This window comes from Zeus faber (genome assembly GCF_960531495.2).
Source record: "Zeus faber genome assembly, chromosome: 19".
Lineage (NCBI taxonomy): Eukaryota > Metazoa > Chordata > Actinopteri > Zeiformes > Zeidae > Zeus > Zeus faber.
Window position 1 is genome coordinate 26,126,315 of NC_137206.1, and position 20,521 is coordinate 26,146,835.

A 20,521-nucleotide genomic window follows, 5' to 3' on the forward strand; every position below is an offset into this window, starting at 1 on the left:
CCTCGAGGTCCTCAATTTTGGTTTTGCGCGGTATTCCCTTTTTCATATATATATATATATATATATATATATATATATATATATAAATATTATTTGCAATTCGCTGTATTATTTTGTCTGAGGTGGAGCTACCGCGTAAGTTAGTGTAGCAGGGCACCACCAATGTTGGGTCTCCGCTCACTACTCACTCCGCTTCTGTCTTCTCGCGAGATCACAGCATGCTCACCTTGAGTATCGCAGATATCCCATAACGCATTGTTTTCCATGATGTAATTCGACTTTGCCAGACAGATTATACAGCTGTATAAACTGTGATGATCTGATGGATATGATGGATGTTCTGGTTGGTGAAACCACGCCGGACTTCATTTCGGGCCTCGTACTCACAATCTGTTATCTCGTTTTCCCTAAAAAATGAATGATGTGTTTCTGCGGTCGACTGTCCAAGCGGCGCATGTCTTTTTTGTCCTGACGCTTGTTTAGTCAGAGGACGGAGCCCCCATCAACACAATATAGGAGCGGCGTTACGTTAATGACAGTTTGAACCGACTGAACTGATGAAAAGATTCACTGGGCAAAAGTTCATGTGCTACACCTCCTTCCGGGTTTCGCAGTCATTTTGTGATTGATGCGTCCAAAAATTCTTGATTTTATAGCAACTTTTACCAAAACCTGTCATACAATATATATTCAAATTTAGTAATTAGGATAAAACCGATGTAACTTCTCATTTTTGCAGAGGCCCCAGAATATATCACAAATTCTACATACAACGAAGAAGTAATAATAATAATAATAATAATAATAATAATAATAATAATAATAATAATAATAATTACTGGGATTTATATAGCGCCTTTCAGGAACCCAAGGACACGTTACAATGGGAAAACAAAAAACTAAAAACAAACAAGGCAGGGTAGATAATAAAACAAGACAGGGTAGAACATTTAAAAAAAAGATAAATAATAGAAAAAAAAAAGTGTCAGGGGCAGTAGGCCTCGTTGAAGAGGTAGGTTTTTAGCAGGCTTTTGAAGGTGGCCAGGGATGGAGCATTCCGAATGTCAGTGGGGAGAGAGTTCCAGAGACTTGGGGCTGCCACACTGAAGGCTTTGTCCCGAAGTTCGAACCCTCATGCGGGGGGTGGAGAGCAGACCCGTGTCCGAGGACCGCAGCTTCCGGGACGGGCCAAAGGGGTGGAAGAGGTCAGCTAGGTACTGCGGGATAAGGGTGTGGAGGGATTTGTAGGTTAAAAGTAAGGTTTTATAGGAGATACGGGATTTGACAGGGAGCCAGTGGAGATTCATGAGGGTGGCGGTGATGTGCTGCCAGGGCTTGGTGCGGGTGAGAACTCTGGCAGCAGAGTTTTGAACATACTGGGGCCTGTCCAGGGCTTTGCTTGGAACCCCAGACAGGACTCCATTGCAGTAGTCCAGACGGGAGGTGATGAAGGCATGGATTAATGTTTCAGCCACGGACTCTGACAGTGATGAATGGAGTCTGGAGATGTTCTTGAGGTGGAAGAAGGCAGATTTGGTTATGGATTTGATGTGTGAGTGGAATGAAAGGGATGAATCAAAGATGACACCTAGGTTGCGTACTTCAGAGGCTGGGAAAATGGAGCAGCCATCAACATCCAAGACTAGATCTCCAACCTTCCTGAGCAGTGCCTTGGGAGCCACAACCATGAGTTCAGTTTTGTTATTGTTGAGTTTAAGCATGTTTGAAGACATCCAGACTTTGATGTCGTGGAGGCAGTTTAGAAGAGATTGAGGGGGGAGGCCAGAGGATGATTTTGTGCTGAGGTATAGCAGGGTGTCCTCTGCATAGGTATGGAAGCATAGACCGTGGTGGCTTATGATCTGACCAAGGGGGATCATGTAAATGGTGAAGAGGAGGGGCCCAAGGACAGCCTTGAGGCACGCCTTGGTCAACTGGGCCAGGGGAGGAGCAGGAGTCTCTGATAGAGACAAACTGCTTCCTGTTGGTGAGGTAGGATTGGAACTAGGAGAGAACAATACCGGCGAGGCCAAGGTAGCGAGAGAGACGGTTGAGCAGGATAGTGTGGGAGACTGTGTCAAAGGCAGCTGATATTGATGTAGCCTGCATTAGCAGCAATGAGGAGGTCGTTGGTGATCTCTGTGCTGTGGTGGGTTCTGAATCCGGATTGAAAGGGTTTGTGAAGCTCATGGTTGGACATGTGCTGTTGGAGTTGGGCGGCAACTGCTCGTTCCAGGATTTTGCTTAGGAACGGAAAGTTCGAGATCGGGCGGTAGTGGTTGGGGTTGTCCGGGTCGAGACTAGGCTTCTTTATGATTGGAGTGATTGAGGCCATTTTGAAGCTGGTGGGAACCGTGGCGGATTTCAAGCAGGCGTTAATGATGGCCACCATAACAGGGGAGAGGGAGGGAAGGCAAGCCTTGACCAGGGCTGTGGGCATGGGGTCCAGAGAGCAGGTGGATGCCTTGGCCTTGGTGACCAGCATTATAATTTGTGGCACGTCCACAGGGGAGAAGGAGGAGAGACAGCACTGGGGTGGGCTGGCAGCTGGGGGTGCAGCACCCTGTGGTTGGGGTGTGTGTGGGAGGGCAGGTGATTGGAGATGCTGGTATATGGTGTCCACTTTGGCATGAAAAAACTCCTTGAACATGGAGCAGTGGTCAGAGGGGACGGGGGATTGAGGGGTATCAGGGGTCGGAGCAGCCGGTTTATTGTGGAGAACAACATTCTGGGGTGGCTTTACTGATTGCCAATGAGGGTTGAGCAGTATTGGATCTTGGTTCTGTTTTCTTAGCATTAGTGACAGAGAAATAGAGCTGAGCAGAGTGCCTAATGTGATCATTTGAGATGAATGGCACAAGATACTGTTGTAAATAGGGAGGATAATTGAAATTAACACATTTAAATATGAGTTGAAGCCAGTGAATAAGGGATGGCCATTTAAGTGCATCATGCATTGTACAGTGATGGGCAGAGTCTATGATATGCTGTGTTAAGCGGAGCAAGGTATGACTTTGATGGAAAATATCACAATGGTCAAGAATCGGAAGTGTAAGTTGAGAGGCAAGTTTCTTACGAGCACTGCTGCTAAAGCAGTTTCCAGATCGATGCCGAAGTTGACCTTACGTAAGACATGGTCAATGTGATATTTGAATAAGAGCTTGGAACCAAGCCGTACACAAAGATATTTAATATTATCGACTTTATGCAAAAGAGTGTTGTCAGCAGTAGTTATTATACAAGAACAAGGTTTTGATTTAAGTTTCGGTCTGGTACCAAAGATCATAATATAGGACTTTTTTTTGTTGAGCCATAATTTGTTATGTGACAGCAAATCTTGTAGGATGTTGAAATCAAACTGAAGAGAATATTGAATTAGAGGTAGATCAAGTTTGGCTGTGTAAATTACTGTCATCAACATACCAGGCCAACATACATGCATGGGTTGTTTGAATTTGCACTAATTACTGTGATCACAAAAATACTCCTTTTCTAATTGATCATTGTAGATCCTAATAAACTACAAATGATTAATAAATTATGAATTAATGGTGATAAAAATATTGACAATTGACAATGATTTTTGTGTGATTACATGAGAAACGGTCACATCACTGTACTACTGTAGTATCTCAGGGTTCCCAAATTCCAGTTCCCAAAACCCACTTTGTGACCACCGCTGTTGACCCCCAAGTGTCGTCGCTGCTGTGCATCCGCTCGGATGAGCTCCAGGAGGCGCTGACGTCGCACTGTGTGGTGGCCCGCGGCGAGACCATCGTCCGGCCCAACACAGTGGAGAAGGCCACAGAGGTGAGGGATGCCATGAGCAAGGCACTGTACGGACGCCTCTTCAGCTGGATCGTCAACCGCATCAACACCCTGCTGCGGGTCAACAGCCACCTGGGGTGAGACAACTGTGTGTGTGTGTGTGAGGTGTTTGCGTGTGTGTGTGTGTGTGTGTGTGTGTGTGTGTGTGTGTGTGTGTGTGTGTGTGTGTGTGTGTGTGTGTGTGGGGGTGTGTGTGTGTGGGGGTGTGTGTGTGTGTGTGTGTGTGTGTGTGTGTGTGTGTGTGTGTGTGTGTGTGTGTGGGGTGTGTGTGTGTGTGTGTGTGTGTGTGTGTGTGTGTGTGTGTGTGTGTGTGTGTGTGTGTGTGGGTATGTGTGTGTGTGTGTGTGTGTGTGTGTGTGTGTGTGTGTGTGGGGGTGTGTGTGTGTGTGTGTGTGTGTGTGTGTGTGTGTGTGTGTGTGTGTGTGTGTGTGTGTGTGTGTGTGGGTATGTGTATGTGTGTGTGTGTGTGGCTGTGAGGCCATGAGAGGCTCTGGCCTCTTCTCAAGGACACTGTTTGAAAGGGAAGGGAGGATTTTGAAAAATAATCTTGAAAAACAATGCATAAAAGTTTGAGTTATGCCCAAAAATTTCTGTAAAAACAGAACAGAAGTCTACACTGTACTAAAATCTACCTGAGGTTCTATTGCAGTACCTTATCATTTTAAACAGTATCACATTATTTTTATATTAGCTTTGGCCCCTGTACACGGTGGTAGGTAAGACAGCAGCTGAGAAAGTATCCCTGTTACGCATGGTTGCACTCTGATCACTGCACATTTTGCATTCTGCTTCGATCGCGCAGCAGAGCATGGAGGGATAGCACGTTTAACTTTGATTGGGTGGACAGGACGCACGTTTCACCGGCTGTGGTGTCACCCCCCCTGATGGTGTTATCATACCCCTCTAGTGACTCCACTGAGAGCCTCAAAGGGTTTTGCACACCAACGGCATCCCCTAGTCTTAACCTCATCCAGGAAAGGAAAAACTCCCAAAAAATCCCTCGGGGAAAAAAGGAAGAAACCTCAAGAAGGGGCCACTGAAGGAGGAATCCCCCTTTCAGGATGACCAGACTGCAGTGGATGCCGAGTGGGCAACAATGATAATATAACATAACAAATCATATTTTCATGTACATCTTTGGTATTCAAGGTTAGTATTATAGACAGTATGAGTACCAGTATATTTTGCTGGTGCATAGCGCTGTAGGTAGATGCCTCCAGGAGGGAAGGGAAGTGGTCATTATCAGGTCCAGGTTGGTCGGAGTGGTGGTTAAGGTGGTTTTAGAATGTGTCCAACACTTAACTTTTCTCCCCGACAGGGAGGATGACAAGGGCCTGAACATTGGCATCCTGGACATCTTCGGCTTTGAGAACTTCAAGAGGAACTCCTTCGAGCAGCTGTGCATCAACATTGCCAATGAGCAGATTCAGTTTTACTTCAATCAGCACATTTTCGCCTGGGAGCAGGTACAGCCCAGATCGCAGAGGGCTTTGAAAAAAGAACAGATAAATGTAATAGACAAAATTTGACAAATCAAATTGTATATTTTCGCCAAAATGTTAATGAGTTCCTGATAGTAGAGGTAGAGTAGGTGTAGAGTAGAGGGAGGTAGAGTAGAGGTTAGAGGTTGACTAGAGTAGAGGCTGAGTAGAGGTAGAGTAAAGCGGTGTAGAGTGGATGTAGAGTAGAAGTAGCAGTAGAGTAGAGATAGAGTACAGTGGATGTAGAGTAGAGGGAGATTGGAGTAGAGGACGAGTATCTTAGTGGTAGAGAAGAGGTAGAATGGAGGTGAGGTAGAGTACAGTAGAGGTAGAATGGAGGTAAATTAGAGGTAGAGTAGAAGTAGAGGATTCCAGCATCAGTTCCCATCATAAGTAAATGTGATTAAATACCACTCTAAAAGAATGAAACATTTTTTTGGGGCATTTTTCATTTTGACCCATTTTGGTGATGGCCTTATGAGGCTGGGCTGCCCTACACACACACACACACACACACACACACACACACACACACACACTCATCCCTAGAAAACACTTTCCATCCACTTTTCCCCTTGGCATTACCTAATTTCCATGTAAATGGAGATAACACGTCATTTGTCACCTGGCGGTTTCACAGAGTTGGCAAGGTTAAAATTTACCGCAGCCATCTTTCTGTTTATGGGTGGGGGAGGACGGTTTGTGTGTGTGGGGCAGGTGAAGCAGAGGGGGGCGGGGTGGTGCGAGGTGGTTCTACAGGGACGTGGTCTCCCGGGCGCGCTCCGCCTCAGAGGCAATGGAGCGCTTTTCTAATGTTACATGATTTAGTCCTGCCCGTGGAGAGACCCTATATATCATGGCCAACGAGGGTCAATTAGGAGCCGGAGACAGTCAGCGCGGGACATGAACTGCGATCCGGGGCCCTGTTGGCAGGGGTCCCAGAAATACAGTCGTTTGCGCCCACGATGTACAGTATGTGGAGGCACGAAGAGGGTCGTAACACGCCAAGTGGGTGATATCCATCAAACTGCCTCGTACACAGTAACTCACCTGTGAGAGGAGGGGATGTAGGGAGTGGCTCCTCAAACGCTCTTTCACACAGCTTCTTTGGAGACAGGCCTGAATATGACACTCTGGATTTTCTAGGATTAGAATCAGGTTTTTTTTTTTCAGGAATGGTGGATTTTTCATTACTTCTTAAACTTGTTGTTAAATCGAAATCCATATTCCAATTTTCCGCTCTCTTCATGTTGTCTATGTATATGTACAGAAATTCATGTCGATATTTCATATGTGAGCAGGGTCATTGGAAACCACATACAAAAAAACAAGTGAATTAGGCAAAAACAAAACTTATATTGAAAAGTTTAAAATTTAACTTTTAACATACTGGTCTTATTTCAGACCCAAGGGAAAAAAAGGGAAATTTTGAGTTACTTCGGCCCAGAACTAACTCAAATTTGTTTAACTTTCTTTCCACCACAATAAACATAAACAATAGATTTCCCCCAAAAAATCTAAAAACATAATATGGGTTCATATAGTTAACATTCAATACAAAACTTGTCTTAAATGTATCTTAAACTGGTATTAAAAAATGGTATCTTAAGCTGGTATTTAAAAACCTTTTTAAATAGAATTTGGTGATACCTGCAAATGCTGTGATCATGTCGTGTATCTCCATGTATGTTGTATGATCTATGTATTCAGGTAATGTTGGGGCACAGGACCACAATGCTGTTTGTGTCGTATTATTCTGTCTGTTTTATATATCTTGCCTGTAACCGCGCTGACTCCCGCTCAGGCCTTTCAGAAACAGTGAAGAGCCTGATTCCCCCATAGAGTGTGACGCTGCCCTGGGGCTCCGGGGAATCTGGAGGGGAAGAAAGTTTATTTTGAATAACTCACGACTTGTTCCTGCACAAACTATATATATATATATATATATATATATATAAATAATAATCAAAAAATAATTATTTCAGCACTGAGGAGTGAGTTGGAAAAAAATGGATCCTCAAAAGTATTTTATTTAAAGTTGATCTCATTCTAGCAACTTCTCTTTTCCTGAATGCAAGTTGTTTTAACAACAAAAACCTCCACAAAGAATAAAAAATCATAAAAAATATGACAAGATTTAAGTAAAAAAGAATAGAAAAAATAACCGATATTAAAACCAAATAGTCACCCTTTAAAGGTGCAGTGTGTAGAATTAACAAAACAGACTTGGCAGAAATGAAGTTCAATAATATAATAAAGTATATTTAAATTACTGTATAACCCCGTGAAAATAATAATCGTTGTGTTGGTGTTACTTTAGTATGAGCCGTTTTTATCTACATAGGGAGCAGTACGCTTCACGGAGGATGCCATTTGCGCTGTCATGTTAGTTTGTCCCAGAACGGACAAACCAAACACTGGCTCTAGACAGGCAGTGTCTCTTCCATTTAAAAATATTTAACCATTATTTAACCAATATTTATTTAATAATGTGGTGAAAATGTATGACAACCTCACTCTGCTGCAGGACGAGTACCTGAACGAAGAGGTGGACGCCAGGATGATTGAGTACGAGGACAACCGCCCTCTGCTGGACCTGTTCTTGCAGAAGCCCATGGGGATGCTGGCCCTGCTGGACGAGGAGAGTAGCTTCCCTCAGGCCACCGACCAGACCCTCGTAGGTAGGGCGCCCCCACTTCAAGTCGACAAATGACAGGAACTGAAAGCCTCAAAATCGTGTTTCTTTTGGAACCGACTAGTCCCCGTGAGTTCTTTATTCCTCTCACAATGTGGTGGGTGTGGGTGGAGGCTTGGTGCTCCAAGTGAGTGAATGGTGAGGGTGAAGTTTCCCCAGGTGGTCACAGGCGCTCCAGCAACTCCGGCGCTGTCTCGTCTTCGGTCTCTGAAGTGGGGAGCAACAGGTAGTGACAGGCATGAGCTTGGCATAGACCGGGCTTCCTGTTGCCTTAACGGTGCAGTATTTAAAGCCTCTGATGAACCCTGATGTGGATGCTGAAGGGATGGTGCACCATCGGGTGGCTCCAGCCTCCCAGCATGTCTTCTGACTGTTCACCCCAGTGGAGCTGTGCCGGTGGTGGTGGTCCTGAAGAGGTTGTTTTATCAGTTGTTTAGCATCACCTCAGTGTTGGAACGTTGAGCCGTTACGTCATTTGAAGGTTTTCGTTACCTTTTTTACATTTTAACATTTTATTGGCTTTATATTGCAACATCGAACGAATGCGATGGCAGTTGAAGCAAGTCTTTTTTTCATGGTCATGCGGCGCAGTTTGAGGGTGGTGACCAGAAAATATGTCCGTAGCAACAACATCACCTTGTTGCACGATTAATAAAAAACACATGACAGCGATGACAGGTGGAATCCAAGGTGTAGAAATTACAATTTTTTTTACAACGTCCTATGCCCTCAACTACTGTTGGGTCAGGACGGTCTTCAAAAGTGGATATGAGATTAGAATTGCACTTAGAAATGCATGGTGGTACGTGCGGAAGGGAATGCCATTTGTCATGACACATGATTTTTTTTTTTTTTTTAGAGAAATTTCAAGATAACCTTAAATCCAAAAACTTCTGGAGACCAAAGAGGATGGACCTTGGCTTTGGAATCCACCACTACGCCGGAAAGGTGAGCCATTCCTCCTTTTGTGACCCAGGGGTTCATTTCATATCTTACAACCTGGAGAAGATTCCTATATATTCTTAAACAGAAAATAAACAAAAGAGTTTTATTTCATTTTTAGAAACAATTACTGGTGGTATATGTATGTATATTTGTATAAGATTATTCAGCTGGATTTGAGACTATACTAGGGCTTACTTTAAGCCAAAATAATTAACTTTTTAAACAGAATAAAAGACATTTGATTGTTTTTAATCTGGAAGATGATATTTCAAGACTAGAGCTGCAACCAAGGATTATTTTCATTATCGATTAATCTGTTGATTATTTTCTCGATTAATCGATTAGTTGTTTCGTACGTAAAATGTCATTTTTAAGGATTTAAAAATGTTGATCATTGTTTTCCAAATGTCTTGTTTTGTCCACCCAAAGATATTCAGTTTACTGTCATACCGGACAAAAGAACGAAAAAAATATTCACATTTAAGAATCTGGAACCTGGAATTTTTTGTTCTTAAAAACTGGCTCTAAACGACTAATCGATTATCAAAATAGTTGCCGATTAATTTGATAACTGGCAACTAATTGATTAATCGATTTATTGTCACAGCTCTATTCAACACATATTTCCTACACCTTTGTCGACTGTTTTAAAAAACAATCACAAGAATTTTGAAGACATTCCATCAAGTTAAATTTACTCACTATATATTTTTCTAACTGTATTTATTTTCTTTTTTTTTCCATTGATATTTTTTGGCTGTGTATATTGGGCCTTTCTATACATTTTTTCTTCCTTTTTTCAGGTAATTTATAATGCTGGAGGTTTCTTGGCTAAGAACAGAGACATGCTGCCAGCCGACATCATTCTCCTGCTGAGATCCTCAGAGAATGAACTGATTCGCAAACTGGTCACACATCCACTCACCAAAACAGGTAAAACTGCACCCTGCTCCCTTTTTCATCCAAAATCATATCCTAAAAATTCTTCCTTTGTCAACAGTGAAATTTAAACATAAACCAAACATTCTCCTTTCCCTGAAGCTCCCAGTCCACTGGGTCCAAACCGCAGTAGCTGTTTATTCAGAACTAGGAAAAATGTGATCGCCCACTTGGAAAAGTGCAAAGGAACAGCCATTCGAGCTGGAATTCCAAGTCTGAATTTCGGGCCAGAGCGCTCCAGTCCAAGTTTATCGAGATATCAGACCGGTGGTCATGGCGATAGCTAGTGCATACATTAAAACGTGCACAAAGTTCCTGTGGCAGACCAAGGCGGTGTGGTCAAGCCGCCGTTGCACACAGGCGGTGCAGGCTCCCAGCCTGGGGCCGCTCAGCTGCTGCGGATCCACAGTTCCCTTTTCATGGGTTTTAATTTGGAAACATCCCTAACCTTGATCTAAACTATGACTGACCCAGAAATACAGACTTAGAACTAATGACTTCTGATGTCCAATGGAATGCAGCGTTGGATGCCAAAAGTCAGGGACCAATCGGGGAGGGATGGACCCATGATCTTGGGAGGAGCTAAGATACAGCCGGGTCGGAATTTGTCAACGCGGTTTAGAAAGGAAGGAGCGTCAACAAACTGAATGCCAAGGCGAGAGATATTTGTTGGAACGTCTGGAAGTGTGAAACTTTCCCTGTGGCTGAAACTGCAGTCATGGAACATAGACCCACAAAAATATAAAAATTTGGATTTTGCAGCCTCTTCGATTTATTAATTGCAACTCTTTTAAAGGCTTAAAATACAGTACAGTCTCTATTACAACTAAAAACAGAATAAGACACTGTTACTCACCAAACCAGCATGGTTTTCTCGTCTCGGCTGCCAGGCTCTTATTGTGAAATGCTGGCCCTCACAGCCTGAGTAACTGTTATTGGCAGAGGACGCTGCTAAGTCCGTCACAACTGAGTCACCGAGCCAAAAATCACATAATCACTTTCTAATGTTGCCTTAAAACCTCCCTCCCTCAGCCTCTGGTGCTCTTGGCCTGCCTTGCTATTTCTACAAAAGAATTGTGTACAATTGTAATATTCATTAAAAATTGGGATCACATACAAAGAATTGGTTTGTTTCCACAATTTGGTGGAAATTTGGATCAAGTACAAAAAAATGTTTGGTAGCAAAATAGTTAATATTTATGGTATCAATGAGCCAAAAGTAATGTTGCGCCCAGTTATTTTACATACTTTATTCTACACATTCATTCAGCGAATTTCAAGGAAATTATGATTCGCAAACAAATTCAGATTTTTGACTTGATGTTTGACTTGACTTTTGCTTGGTGTAGCTTTAAAAGGGATTTTGTTTTTTAAATCTCGACAGATCTGTTATTTTGGAGCAGTATACTCAGCAATGTGGTACACAAAATGGAATTAGTATTAAAATCCATTTATTTTAAGTATGAATAACTGACCTTTTTTTTTTACATTTTTCTTTTACATGCAATTTTCTATATTTTATTGGCTTTTTCCTCACCCTGTTCCTGATGTTTACATTACAGTACATTTAGCAGACGCTTTTATCCAAAGCGACTTACAATTGTTCAAACACCGACAGACGCAGCCATCAGGAGCAATGAGGGGTTAAGTGTCTTGCTCAAGGACACTACAGCATGCTAGCAGGAGGAGCCTGGGATCCAACCAGCAACTTTTAGATGACTAGACCACCAGCTCTACCTCCTGAGCTACCATCCCCTATGCTACTTTGTAAATTCATTGATCTTGTTATTGTAACTATTTGATGGCCTTTTAATGTAAAGCACCTTGAGTTGTCTTGTATGAAAGGTGCTATACAAATAAAAGTTATTAATATTATTGTTAGTAGTAGTAGGAGTATCATTTGTATTGTTGCTGTTGTTGTTGTTATTATTATTATCCTATTTATGCCCAGGTGTGTAGCTCTGCAGATTCTTATGCATCTGTCATGGTTTGTTCCACAGGAAACCTGGCCCACACCAAGGGGAAGGGAGTGAACACCATGCGCATGCCGTGCACGCCGACACGCACCATCAACTTCACCAAGGTATATCCCCACTTCCCTCTCCTCCTCCTCCTCTTCTTCCTCCTTCTCTCCCGCTTCCTTCCTCCTCCACCTCCTCCTCCTCCTCCTTCTTGTCCACCTTCTCCATCCCTCCCTTCTCTTACACCTCCTCCTCTTCCTCCTCCTCCTCCTCCTCTTCCTCCTCCTCATTCTCCTCCTCCCCCTCCTCCTCCTCCTCCTCCACCTCCTCCTCTATCCCTCCCTCCTCCATCCCTCCCTTCTCAGTGTTGGCACATTGGGTGTTTTTTTTATGAACCTCATGTTTTTCATTACGATAAAACTCCTGATTTGATTTTCTCTAAACTTTATTCACCGCCAGTCAATCAGAACTGTTTGTTTCTTACCTTCTTTTCATTGTTGTTCTCTTTTCTTTCCTTACTTCCTTCTATTTGCTTTCTCTATTCCTCATTTCCTTTCTTTTATTCTCTAATTCACTGTATATATTCAATGTCCTTCTTTGCATTTATTTCTCTTTATCATCTCTTCCTTTTCATCTCTTCCATCAATTTCTTTCATTTCCTTTTTTAATCTGCATTTCTCCCTCTCTTTCTTCCCCCTCTTGTTTTCTTGTTTGTTCTGTCTTAATTTCCTTGGTTTATTCTTCCTTTCTGTCTCCCTTCATTTCTTTATTTTCTTCTCTCCTACTTCCTTTTTTTCTGTCATGGATTTATTCATCTTTTGTTGTCTTGTCTCCCACTTCCCTCTCTCATTTTTTCTCTCTCTCTCTCTCTCTCCCTCTCTCTCTCCTTGATTCCCATAAAGTGGGGAGTGCTCATGTTGTACAGTTCTTTATCAGTCAGTGAGGTAATGAACACAGTGTCAGTGTTTTGTCTTATTTTCTGCTTCTTCCTTTTGTTTGTGCGTTGTGTCGAATGAACCGTGGCTTGACTTCTTGTGTAGATTTGAGTTCAACAGTTTCTGTTTACACTGCAGTTGGAATAGTTCTAGTTCACTGTATATGTTTTTTTTTTTATATTGTTAAAGAAAAACTGACGTCAGTAGTCTGTGGATGTCATGGATCTGCTGCACTCACAGACGACATGAACAAAATGTGTTTTCGGGGCGGTCCCAACATGCGGTCGTCCACGTTTGATTCAGATCGGTTCCTTTATTGTGGAACAATTTAGTAAAAAACTATATTTTTTGTCATCTGCGTAACCCGAACGCATGCACAAATGGTTGCTCACACAGGTCACATGAAAGCATTGAAGCCTATTGATTGGTCAACAACCAGGTCCTTGCCAAGATGGCGGCACATGCAGATGGGACTGACATCAGACTTTCATGGATGTCATGGATCTGACGAACCCACAGACTCAATATCTCAATAAGATTTGTATTCGGGGCGGTTCCAACATGGCGTTGTTCGTGTTTCATCTAGTATCGTGGATCGAGTTTGTGATCGACAGTGACCATCTCACCGAGATGCAGCCACAACGCACAGAGGTATAAATCCTTGCGCGTATGCCCAAACTGACGGAGTGCGCAGATCACGTGACAGCACTGCAGTTTACCAGACCTTACCAGAGTGAACCTCTGCACTCATAAAATATACGGGAGGAGAAAGCCAGGACACCAAGCTCTCCGTGGACCGTGTCGGCTCCGGCAGGCGGCGTTGTTGGCCCCAAGCGGCCCACTTGGACCTCTTCGGCTGAGTGAAATTGCTCTTGTTTTTCGTCTGATCACAGTTATCCATGTGTGGCAAACTTAATAATCTGTGCGCCAGCGGGAGGCCGCTGCAGGCTCTGTGCAGCACACACACACATGACAAGAGGGGGTTTGGTGGGTTGTTATTTTTCTTGCATAAAAAAACTGCAGGTGTAATGTAACTGATGTTTGGCGACAAATTATTTTTTGATGATTTCACAAATGTTTTTCCATTCATCTGCATAATTTACAAGGTTTTCTGAGGGAGTGCATCAAAGGATCCATCCCTCCCTTCCTAGCATTTCCATGGCGGCCTGTGACCCTGTCCGGTAGTGTCGTTTCTTAGTGTCTTAGCGCAGTCTTGCATATTCTGTAGAGCAGTTTTTAACGTTGCCAAATGTCTGTGTCTGATATTAGCATACGTCCGCATGTGTAATTTAAATGTGTCCTAGATATTACACTGAGGATGAAATTGTTCGGCCTAAGTCAAATGAGATGGACTGGGGTCTCTTTGTTTATGCGTTTTATGCATCTCCTTTGCAGCCTTCTAGGAAATTATTGCTCACACCTGAAAAAAAGTGCCCGCTTGTTGTGCCCCTTGATGACACAGTTCAAATGCAAATGGTAATTGGCGTTTTTTTCACAAAAGAAAGAAAGATCAAATGCTTTTTGATGAAACGCGGGGTAACCATAGTCATGGAAATAAGGCCCCGGGTTTGAAACAGAAAACTGAATCATCACCTTTAAATTTGCATAAAAGACATGCTTTGGTAATGCCACTTGCTTACACGGCGCAAATCTGAAATTTACATAAAGATATACAGTAGCTGCCGTTTTGCTTTCTACGGTTTTCAGTCATAGTCAGATTGTGTTGGGTTACAGTCGAGTCGCTGTCACAAGCTTTCATACTCAATATGTTCGCTATTTTTCAACACAGGCCATTTATACAACCTCACCTAATGCCTTGCTATTGAGAAACTTACCAATCTGCTGCAGCTTCTCACAATGCCTAAATGGAGTCCATTGGGGCAAACGTTTAAGCCTTGAAAAAATCCTGTGACGTTATCGTCACAAGTGTCTTTGTGTATTTGGCAAACGTTTAAGCCTTAAAAAAATCCTGTAACATTATCATCACAAGTGTCTTTGTGTATTTGTTAACACGTTTGAACAGTAATATCACAATTTATTATTTTTATATGTTTTGGTTTTAAATAAATTAAACATCCATTAAGCATCCACATTGTAACATTGGCTAACGCCTATTAGCAGTAGGAAGCGACGCAGCTTCCTCTTTCTGGTCAATTTGGCAAAAGTGCAAAAGATTAAATAAAAGGCGCCACTGCAACAATTTCTTAAAAATTTTTTTTTTTTATTATTTCTTAAATAAAACACATTAACACTGTTCAACTATATTGTGACTTTCCTATTTTCCAAAAGGAGAATTAGGATGATTTTTGTTTTTTTTAAGTATTAAACATATGCCCCATTGAACTGCATTCAAGCACAGTGAGAAGCTGCAGCAGAGTGCTCAGAGTTTTTCATAGTAAAGGGTTGCTATGTGTTGCGAGGCAAGGTCGTACTATGCACAGTTATGATAACCAACATTTAAATAAAAAAATTGCCAATCTATCCTTTAAAACATCCATAGAGGGTCGTTTAAGCCAGTGTAGTTTAATTCATAATAAATTGATATTTTATTCTTATAGTTTCTGGAGGACCATAACCATGTATGTGTTCAGGGTGAACCTGGAGAAACCACGCGCCATCCGAGGGAAACTACCAACATGAGGACGCACACAGTGGCTTCCTACTTCAGAGTAAGTTTAGGATTTTATTCCACCAACGGCATTTACTACAACTTTGGTGCGTAATGAAACTAACTCTGTCAAAAAGTGATTCTATGCAGATTTCACCTTATTTTCAGACATATTGGAAGAAGACAAAACATTTGGAAATCCAAATCTTTGGAATTTCAAGTCAAGAAGCAGAATTTTACACAACATAGTTTTAACGCATCGATCGGAATAACACGGAGGTACTTCTTTCCCCTAACACCTCCCCAGTATTCCCTGATGGACCTGCTGTCCAAGATGGTGGCCGGGCAGCCCCATTTCGTGCGCTGCATCAAGCCCAACAACGACCGCCAGGCCAACAAGTTCGACCGCGAGAAGGTTCTGGTCCAGCTGAGGTACACCGGCATCCTGGAGACGGCCAAGATCCGACGGCAGGGATACTCGCACCGCATCCTCTTCCACAACTTCATCAAGAGGTCAGGACGCCACCAGGGTTATATGCGAGAAGGAACAATGTGTTTCAGATCCAAACCAGCTGGTGTCCGATTCTGCAAGTCATTGTTATTTTTTTTTTTTTTTGTATTTTAGAGCAGTGAGACAAATATGACTAATTATATTTGATTAGTAATACATACTTACAGTGACAGTGGCCAATTCTCTCATAATTGTATTCTATTATTCTATTATCAACTGATTTAAGTCCAAGTGGTTGTGGTCAACTTGTCACTTTCAATGTAAATAGCATTAATCAAAATTACATTTTGACATCTGGGAGGACCAATCATAGATGGTTAATATTTGACCAATAATGTCATTAGGACCCAAAGTGTCAAACCCAAAATAAAAATATATTTATTTGTTAATGCTGATTTTTTTTTTTTTTTTTTTTTTTTACTATTTCGCATAATGACTTTGGTCATTTGAGCTGAGGCCATATACAGTGCTGAGATATATTCTTTTCTAACATCAATGCATTTTGAGTTCACTCTGACTTTAAGGATGTGAATGAGTTTCTTCCACCAAAACAAATGAATTAAAAGTTAATTTAATCTTTCTGCTACGATAGCACCATGTTGGCAAATTTGCTATAGATGGATTTTGTTACTTTTCTGTTTGTACATGACTAACTAGGAGCTGGATAGAACAGAGAATGTGTACTGTGCATATGGTTTATATGTTAAATAGGGTACTTACTGGTACAGGTCCAATGGTACAGGTCCTTGTTCTCACTGTCTCTACCTGTGTTCCAGGTACTTCATCCTGGCGTTCCATGCACACAATGAACCGGCTGCGACTCCGGAGACGTGCATGGCTATATTGGAGAGGGTCAAGCTGGAGAACTGGGCCATGGGGAAAACCAAAGTAAGACCACGGTCCACGGAACCTATAATCAAGTCTGTCGCCATAAGTTTAACACAATGGAATGTTGTCGGACATTTCTGACCTTGAGAAATTACTTTCGGTCAGAAAACTGCAAAAAGAAGCGTCGTTGCCCAATAGGAGAGCCTCACCAGCCTTGGTTCCGCAGGTGTTCCTCAAGTACCATCACGTGGAGCACTTGAACCTGATGGTGAAACGGGCTGTGGAGCGGATCGTTCTGGTCCAGGCCTGCGTGCGTGGCTGGCTGGGGGCCAAGCGCTACCAGAGGACCCTAGCTCGGAGGGAGCAGAGTGTGCTGGTGCTGCAGTCCGGTCAGTGACACACTCAACCTGATTCAGGGCTCACTGGCCTCCTGGTGACCATTCAGACTTAGGTATAATTCTTTACTCTCTCTAGATATTACAGCTATCGGTGGAAAAAGTTCATGCTAGACATTCTTATAAACAAAATTATATTTTGACTCTCTTCATTCACAGATCAATAAAAATATGAATTTCAATATGTGGCGGTCTAAATTCCTTGTCACACTGGCAGTTTTGCAACATGCTTAGAGGAAACACATTAACAGAAGCACCAAGAAATCCAATTATTGTGCAAATTAAATATTTACCCACTTGGCTGCTCAAGCTGCCTTCTGCACAGCTGCTGTTTTTCATTTTAGGAACTCCACCATACTATTATTACATTGAAATGTACATTCTGGGGATTTTACTTTTTTCAAAGCATCTTTGCTTCATTGTCTATTTGGCCATTTGTTTTGATGGTATTCATTTCCGCTCAAACCCACTAGCTTACAGAGGGCAAAAAGTGAGGAAGAGAGTTGCAGACGACAAAGCCAAAGCAAAGCTTGAGGCCTTCATCATCCAGTTTCAAGCAGGTTTCCACCGTTTTAAAACTATTAAACCTCAAAAGGGACCATCCCACTGTCACACAGCGCTATAATCTCTGGTTTTCCATGATTTTTGACCTTCAGTGTGCCAAGGCTACCTGGCGAAAAAGAAGTGCAAGCAGCTTGTAGACGAGAAGAACAAGGCTGCGACCAAGATCCAGGCCTGTTACAGAGGTCACAGAGAGAGGAGGAGCTTAAAAAAGAAGCGGTATGTGATATAAATCACTTTCCATTATTCAAAATCTGGAGGTAGACATAAAGAACTGTGAAAGGGTTCAATTTCTGGAGTTTATCTTCAGACCTGTACAACAGGTTTTCATCCTTGGTGTATTATTTATTGGATTATTTTGGTTTTCATTCCTGGAAAACTGTGGGCTGGGCTGGAGTTTATTTTATTAAATAGTGACTTCCAGGGAGTTTATTGCAAGTATATGGTGTTATGACTAATTTTAACAAACCTCATATTATAATAATGATATATTTCCCTCTACATTCTAAAATATTGACAAATGACTGTAAAATTTCAAGTGGTGTTGAGTCACATAAAAGTTAATTAGGACAAAAGACAACTAGGACAATAGAGTGGATTCCTTCACAAGAGTGAGAATCAATAACAGTTCTTTTGGTCCTGAAAACAAGAGTTGAACGGCCACAAATACCTTGCCTGTTGGAGTTGCCGAATCATCACCTGAAAGTAAATGGTCAAAAGGTGATCACTAATAAAAAACAATCTTGACTTCATCTTCAGGGAGGCCAAAACGAAGGAGATAGAGTTGATGGCTGCTGAAGAGAAGCAGCTGGAGAAGCTTGAAGCGGAGCGGCAGAGCAGCGTGGAGGAGGAAACCAAGGCTGCTGTTGTCCTGCAGAGTAACTTCAGAGGCTACAAAGACAGAAAGAAGCTAAAGGAATGGAAGAAGACCGGGGCTGAAGCCGAGTTGGAGCCACCACCAACTTCAGCGATTGTGAGTGATACAGGTGAGCCTGCCATCACAGAAGTGGAAGACGGGGAGGAAGAGCCGAAAGTGATGGAGGAGGAAGATAAGGAATTGAACAGAAGAACCCAAGAAGCGGACGAGGAGGATGAGGAGAACACCTTTGAGGCAGATCAGGACGAGGACAGCGATCACACACAGGTGGCCGAGGAAGACGAAGGAGGTGACGAGCTTGCGGAGATGGGAGAGGAAATGACGGGGGAGGGGACTCAAGCTGGGGAGGCTCAGCAGGACTGGGTGGGCGGAGATGAAGACCAGGTCAAGGCTGCTGTCGTCCTCCAGAGTAACTTCCGAGGTCACCGAGAGAGGTTGGAGGAGGAGGGCAATATCCTGTCACAGAAACCGAAAGTGACCACGAGACCACGGCAAGAGGTGGAAACGCCGGCAGAGGACTTCGGCAGGGAAGAGAAGGCCGGAGACGAAGGATCAAAAGACCTCCAGGAACCTTCAAGTGATGTTCAATCAGGGGATCCAGAGGAAACCAAGGCAGCCGTGATCCTTCGGAGTAACGTCCTCGGCCATATGGACCCTAAACAGCTAGACGAAGAAGGAGAGATCCCCAAGAAGAAAAACGAGAAAGGGGTCGCACCAGAACCTCCAAGAACGGAACAACAAGAAGAACCAGCATCAGAACCTGAACCAGAGCTGGATCCATCTCCTGGGGTCCGGAGGGACCTGGACGCCACCGTCCTCCAGAGCAACTTCAGAAGTCACTGGGACGGAAAGAAGCTGAAAGCTGAGAGGGAACGGAAGAAAAAGAAGACAGCGGAGGAGGAAACGGAGTTGCCGGAAGAGTTGGACGCCGTGGACATCACCAACGTGGAGATAGAGCTCAAAGGGGAGGCGGATGTTGAGAGGGATCGGAAGGAAAGGATGACGACAGAGGAAGTCGTGCTTGGCGAAGACACAGAAGAGGAGATGGAGTTGCCAGAAGAGTTGGACGGCGTGGACATTACTGACGTAGAGATAGAGCGCAAAGGAGAGGCGGATGCCGAGAGTGAGCAGCTAAAGGAGGAGCAGGCAGCCTTGAAGATCCAGAGCAACTTCAGAGGCTACCGGGACAGGAAGAACCTGAAGGCCAACGAGGAGGAGACCGCGCAGAGGGACACCGAGCGGCTGGAGGCTTTCTCCATCGAGGCAATGACATCTCACATCTAGCGACTCTCCGGTATCGGGTGATGAGCCTCCGTTGATACGTGTTTATTTTTTCTTCTGCAGATCACAAAGGCTTCTCGGGACTTGATCTCCATCCAGCAGAAGTTGAATGAGATGATCCTGAACCACCAGTCCAACCCGCAGAGCAACGCCCTGTTTGTGAAACCCAACGCCGTCAACGGCCTGCCCCCCAATAACCAACAATCGGGTAAAATATGAGACTTAACTTATTTGGCTTGTAGTATGTTGAAGAACAACCATCTGTCGGAATATGCCACGGACCCGGTAAAGGTAACTTCACCAAGGAAAAGGCTCTTGGTGAATCTTTCATCGTGGACCAGGGATGGTCCACACAACGCAACATATGTCCACGCCCGTTTTTTGACAGTTCAGTGTCAACCTTGCTTGGTAAAATAGAAAATACTGTTCTCCTCTTCTGTCTTGCCATTTCTTTTTTACTTGTTGTTCATACAGTTAGTGATTCCTTTATGTTCCAATGGACCCGAATAGACTTCAGGTAGAACTAAACACAACAAGTCAATGGAGTGATGTGCGATGGCACTGAAAACAACACCCTCTCAGGTTTCTCAGCCGCCGTACTTTCCCTTCGTCCACATTGTTCTCTGGACTCACTTTGTTTATTTGAATTGGAGGGAATCGTTCACCACTCATTTGT

General features: G+C 43.2%; 1 protein-coding gene across 1 annotated transcript; it reads left to right on the forward strand.

The window, feature by feature from the left end:
• Nucleotides 1-3,032: 3,032 nt before the first annotated feature.
• LOC307245065 (uncharacterized protein) lies at nucleotides 3,033-20,064 on the forward strand (the record flags this gene model as incomplete). Its single annotated transcript, XM_080020474.1, has 15 exons — nucleotides 3,033-3,051; nucleotides 3,695-3,905; nucleotides 5,147-5,294; nucleotides 7,837-7,990; nucleotides 8,864-8,952; nucleotides 9,753-9,882; nucleotides 11,889-11,971; nucleotides 15,700-15,905; nucleotides 16,680-16,791; nucleotides 16,958-17,120; nucleotides 17,600-17,686; nucleotides 17,783-17,906; nucleotides 18,447-19,494; nucleotides 19,627-19,827; nucleotides 19,909-20,064. 15 exons carry the CDS (start codon nucleotides 3,033-3,035, stop codon nucleotides 20,062-20,064), a joined length of 2,931 nt encoding a protein of 976 aa, XP_079876600.1.
• Between the last annotated feature and the right edge of the window lie 457 nt (nucleotides 20,065-20,521).